General features: G+C 44.4%; 1 protein-coding gene across 2 annotated transcripts in view; it reads left to right on the top strand.

Moving 5' to 3' along the window:
• The window catches only part of LOC311355537 (melanoma receptor tyrosine-protein kinase-like), a 47,925-nt gene that overhangs the window by 32,952 nt on the left and 8,973 nt on the right, over positions 1-6,000 (top strand). For both annotated transcript variants that reach the window (XM_084475295.1, XM_084475296.1), the window contains exons 18-21: positions 670-792; positions 2,872-2,970; positions 3,413-3,598; positions 5,838-5,993. In XM_084475295.1, the coding sequence (XP_084331421.1) occupies positions 670-792; positions 2,872-2,970; positions 3,413-3,598; positions 5,838-5,993 (564 nt within the window). The remainder of the gene's footprint in view (positions 1-669; positions 793-2,871; positions 2,971-3,412; positions 3,599-5,837; positions 5,994-6,000) is intronic.

Below are 6,000 nucleotides of genomic sequence, written 5' to 3'. Positions count from 1 at the left end.
GTTACAGTAACTAATATGTACATTAGTACAGCCATTCTCAACCTTGGGGTCCCGACCCCAATTGGGGTCGCGAGATGATTTCTGGGGGTCGCCAAATCATTTTGGAAAAATCTAAATTTATTTATTTATTATTTATTCATTTAATTTTTATCAAAATGAATGTAGCGTCCGACCGGACGTTAGAAGGACGACGAGCGGTTGGGCTCAAACAGACAGCAGAAATATAGATATTAGAATAGTATTCGAATATATGTTTTTTTTCAGAGGGAATATTCAAACGTAATTTTTTAGCAATTTTGACAGCCCTAGTGTGTGTGTGTGTGTGTGTGTGTGTGTGTGTGTGTGTGTGTGTGTGTGTGTGTGTGTGTGTGTGTGTGTGTGTGTGTGTGTGTGTGTGTGTGTGTGTGGGGGGGGTCGCGGACAGCAGTGCATGTTAAATTGGGGGTCACAACTCAAAAAGGTTGAGAACCACTGCATTAGTATACACATAAGTTAACTGTTAATTAACTGTTAGTTAATGCTTCTTACTGTATAAACTCATTTTATTGAATGGTTGATTAATGTACTCTTATTGTAAAATGTTATAATAATGTTTACTTCATTGTTATTTGTTGTTGTGTGTGTTTGTGTGTGTGTGTGTGTGTGTGTGTGTGTGTGTGTGTGTGTTAGCTAGTGGAGCCTGTGACCCCCAGCGGGGAGGCCCCTAACCAGGCCCTGCTGAGGATCCTGAAGGAGACAGAGATCAAGAAGGTCCGGGTTCTTGGTTCTGGGGCCTTTGGGACCGTCTTCAAGGTGTGTCTGGTTCCTTGGGAGGAGAAGCTTTATATCAATCCATGGAGCAGACAGGGCTCTTCTGATGATAACACACCTGTAGTCACTTGTACTCTGACATCAAAGTTATTCGTGACAGACCTCCAGTGATCCAGTAGTTGAAATCCATTATTTTTGACATTTGACATAATGTCTTGTTCGGTAATGCCAAGTTGAAGAATATGTGTGTGTGTTTGTTTGTGTATGTATATGGAAAATGTGTGTGTGTGTGTGTTTGTGTTTGATGGTGTTTGTGTATGTATGTGTGCATATCTGTGTGTGTGTGTGTGTGTGTGTGTGTTTGTGTGTTTGTGTGTTTGTGTTTGTTTGGGTGCGTGTGTGTGTGTGCGTTTGTGTGTATGAGTTGTGTGTGTGTGTGTATGTGTGTGTGTGTGTGTGTGTGTGTGTGTGTGTGTGTGTGTGTTTGCCAGTGACGTGCGGTGTGGTTTGTGGCCGGTGAGGCACTGACTTTGTCAGATTTACAGATATATGAACCCAATAGAGTAGCTTAAACTCACCATTCAGTTGTCAGCTTGCACATTGACTACTGGTTTCTACTGGTGTTTCATATCAACATTATTCACACACACACACACACACACACACACACACACACACACACACACACACACACACACACACACACACACACACACACACACACACACACATAGTTAGGGTAGGCCTACATATTTGGCCAAGGAAGAATGTTCATTTTATAGCTGCTCAGAGAAAAAGCTGATTTTGCTCTGTGTCTTCTTAATTTGCCATCACAATTCCACAATTACTATTAGTATTTAATTAATAACACACTCATTCAATACAAATAGAAGGATATACTGCAGTGTATGCATCAATGTATACAACTTTACTTGTCAATGAAGTCCATTCTCCAATCCTTCTGGACAAAAGTCTCTGTGACTTTGTTATAAAAGTCCTCCTTATCTTCCTTTAGTTTCAAGCCTTTCGTTTTAAGTCTCCCTGTCTCAATGGAGATTATCGCCAAGAGCTGAGCAAAACATACTTGTAAAGTCATATGCCCCCTTCAGTGCGGCAGAGGTACTGTCTGCCTCACCTCATGCTTTTACAGTGCGGTTTTATGTCAGATAAGCAAGACTAAATATGTTATAAACATACACAAAATACATTCACTATTTTATGGAAAGATATGGAACATATAATAAAACTGTCATTGCATTGGACAAACATTGCATTGGTGACAAACCGGGAGAAAGCAAAAGGCGCTCAGCCCAGTTTGTGAGGGATTGATGTGAGGTGAGACAGCCAGGACCTCTGCTACACTTCAATGTGAGGTGAGACAGCCAGGACCTCTGCTGCACTTCAATGTGAGGTGAGACAGCCAGGACCTCTGCTGCACTTCAATGTGAGGTGAGACAGCCAGGACCTCTGCTACACTTCAATGTGAGGTGAGACAGCCAGGACCTCTGCTGCTCTTCAATGTGAGGTGAGACAGCCAGGACCTCTGCTGCGCGTCGCCGCTCTAATTGAACAGGAACAGGAAGCAAATTCAGCGATTTTAGTTTTAGTAATTATTGAAATTATTGAAATCATACAGAAATGACATTGATAGTACAGATGTAGTATACAAAACAAATATTTTCAAATGTATTTTATCATCATTAGTTTTTTCTTTTCACAATGACAGGTGAGGCTCTGCCTCCCCTGACTGCACGTCCCTTGTGTTTGCATGTGTGTGTATGTGTGTGTGTGTGTGTGTGTGTGTGTCTGATCATGCATGTCTGTGTGTGTGTGTGTGTGTGTGTGTGTGTGTGTGTGTGTGTGTGTGTGTGTGTGTGTGTGTGTGCATCTGCGCATCCGGTGTGTGTGTGTGTGTGTGCGTGTGTGTGTGTGTGTGTGTGTGTGTTTGAGCGTGTGTGTGTGTGTGTGTGTGTGTGTGTGTGTGTTAGTGTATTTATGATCATGTGAGTGTGTGTGTGTGTGTGTTAGTGTGTTTATGATCATGTGAGTGTGTGTGTGTGTGTGTGTTAGTGTGTTTATGATCATGTGTGTGTGTGTGTGTGTGTGTGTGTGTGTGTGCAGGGTCTGTGGATTCCAGATGGAGAGAACGTCAGGATCCCGGTGGCCATCAAGGTTCTCAGAGAGGCAACGTCTCAGAAAGCCAACAAGGAGATCCTGGATGTGAGCCTGTTCTTCTGTGTTCTTATCCGTGTTCCTCCATGTCTGCCTGATGCTATCAATATGGCGTGGAGTGCATACCTTTCTGTGAGGGGTTCCTATGTGCCCACCCTGTCCACGTGGGTTTCCTCCAGGTGCCTCTCACACCAAAAGACATCCATGTTGGGTTAATACTGCTGCCGGTGCCCTTGACCAAGGCACTAGGCACCTGGAATTGGTCATCGAGTGCTGCACTGTGGCTGGTTGCTGCGCCTAGTACTGCAGTTATGGTTAAATGATCCGAATGCTGCTAGCGATGGTTAGATGAGCTTAGTGTTCTAGTGATGGTTAAATGGTCCTAGTGCTGCTAGTGATGGTTAAATTACCGTAGTGCTGCTAGTGATGGTTATGTGTTGTAATGGGTTGTGTGTGTGTGTGTGTGTGTGTGTGTGTGTGGGACCCCCAGGAGGCCTATGTGATGGCCAGTGTGGACCACCCCCACGTATGCCGCCTGCTAGGGATCTGCCTGACCTCGTCGGTCCAGCTGGTCACCCAGCTGATGCCCTGCGGCTGCCTGCTGGACTACGTCCGCTCCAACCGGGACAACATCGGCTCCCAGTGGCTGCTCAACTGGTGTGTTCAGATCGCCAAGGTAACGACTCATTCCAGGTTCACATACAAGATAACATAACAGAAACTGAAAGTAAAAGACACCTCGTCATGTCATTTGGGGCAGCAGCAGCTCAGGAGGAAGAGCGGGTTGACTGGTAACTGGAAGGTTGCTGGTTCGATCCCCGGCTCCTCCTAGCTGAGGGTCGAGGTGTCCCTGAGTAAGACGCCTCACCCTGACTGCTCCTGACCCGCTAGCTGTCGCCCTGCGTGGCTGACTCGCCGTCGGTGTGAATGTGTGAATGAATGGTTGTAAGTGGCTTTGGATCAAAGCGTCTGCAAAATCCCCTAAATGATATTTGTATATCGTTGGAGTCCAGCAGACATGTAATATGGGGCGGGTTTGATACTATGACTGTATGGTGGAGTGCCCAAGGGAACAACATGAACAACCAACATGACCGCCACTGATGTGTTACCTGTTCTGTCGCTCTGATTGGCTGTAGGTCAATCCAACTTGCTCCATAGGGATTCTGATATGCCCTCGTTGATATCAACCTTTGAAAATTGAAAATTAACTGAGACGTTCCAGACTAATACAAATTTGCGAATAAGTCTGGGGATATGTGTATTATAGCACAGTATTAGCACTGTTGAACACCTTTTTATTAATATTTTCACATTTCTTTTATCAGCTGTCATATATCAGTCATATCCAGAGTGACAGTACAGTGTTTTATTTTTAGATAAAGGTCAATGAGGAACGTCGACAGGGGTTCGGTAGTTTGTGCAGAGAGGCCTGCACAAACTACCGGTCATTGGGACTCTAACCCAGAACAATCAGACACCAACCTCTCCTCAAGCTGCTGGTCGTGGTGTCATAGCCCTCCTTCTCTCCTCACCACCTGGATTTATATGAGAAGAGTAAATTAATAAATAGCAATGCATGAAGACGTTTTCAACCTCACCCAGGGGGCTGCATTCTTTGAAACAATCCATAACTCATCGTATAATAATTGTTTTCACATTGACCTCAATTTCTAATTCATCCTTGGCCCGCTCCGTTGCTCCCCCTTAACCACTCTATCTGTATCCCCCCTCCGTTTGTATATCTGCATTCTTTTCTTTTCCCAGCCTTGGGTCTCCTCTGGGTCAGAGCACGCTAGTATCTACTAGGATAGCGCACTAAGCCAGTTGTGGCCACTCCTGCAAACAATATGTGCGTTGGCTGTGATTGTGTGTGTGAGTGCGTACTGCACTTGTGTGTGTGTGTGTGTGTGTGTGTGTGTGTGTGTGTGTGTGTGTGTGTGTCTGTGTGTGGGCGTGTGTGTGTGTGTGTGTGTGTGTGTGTGTGTGTGTGTGTGTGTGTGTGTGTGTGTGTGTGATCTAAAGCTGTAAAAATGATAAGCAAACATGTCTTCAGGCTGTTCTGTTCTATAGTGTTGTGTTTGGAGTGAAGCCAGAATATTTGAAAGTCAATTTAATTACAACTCACAGATCAAAAGAACTCATGTGTCCCTTCTAAATGAATATATATATATATATATATATATATATGGACAACGTTCATGGACCTTGTGTGTTGTTTTATCTTTTTCTCATTGTTTTATTATTTTTCATGTATATTTTATAATTAGTTGTGAGTGGCTTTGAGCACATGAAAAACTGCTCAACAAACACTATATATTATTATGGATTAATGTGTTTTATACATTGATTTTTTGACAAAGACATTGATGTCAAACAGCAACAACATCAACATATGCTGAAAATATAGGAAAAATATGTGTTGGAAAAGAGGATGAAAGAAATACTGACAAATATATTGTGTATTGTATACATATAGACACTACATATACTGTATATATATATATATATATATATATATATATACAATTTGTGCACTATACAGTCCACCTTGTGTCCAGTGTGTGTGTGTACAGTGAACGGTGTCAGTGTGTGTGTACAGTGAACTGTGTCAGTGTGTGTGTGTACAGTGAACGGTGCCAGTGTGTGTGTGTACAGTGAACTGTGTCAGTGTGTGTGTACAGTGAACAGTGCCAGTGTGTGTGTACAGTGAACGGTGTCAGTGTGTGTGTACAGTGAACTGTGCCAGTGTGTGTGTACAGTGAACAGTGCCAGTGTGTGTGTACAGTGAACAGTGCCAGTGTGTGTGTACAGTGAACGGTGCCAGTGTGTGTGTGTACAGTGAACGGTGTCAGTGTGTGTGTGTACAGTGAACGGTGCCAGTGTGTGTGTACAGTGAACGGTGTCGTCCTCAGGGGATGAGCTACCTGGAGGAGCGCCACCTGGTGCACCGCGACCTGGCTGCGCGCAACGTCCTGGTGAAGGCCCCGCAGCACGTCAAGATCACCGACTTCGGCCTCGCCAGGCTGCTGGCCGCCGACGAGAAGGAGTACCATGCCGACGGAGGGAAGGTGAGAG

This window comes from Micromesistius poutassou (genome assembly GCF_964030765.1).
Source record: "Micromesistius poutassou genome assembly, chromosome: 11".
Classification (NCBI taxonomy): domain Eukaryota; kingdom Metazoa; phylum Chordata; class Actinopteri; order Gadiformes; family Gadidae; genus Micromesistius; species Micromesistius poutassou.
The sequence above is the reverse complement of the archived record's forward strand: the minus strand, read 5'-3'. Positions and strand labels throughout refer to the sequence as shown.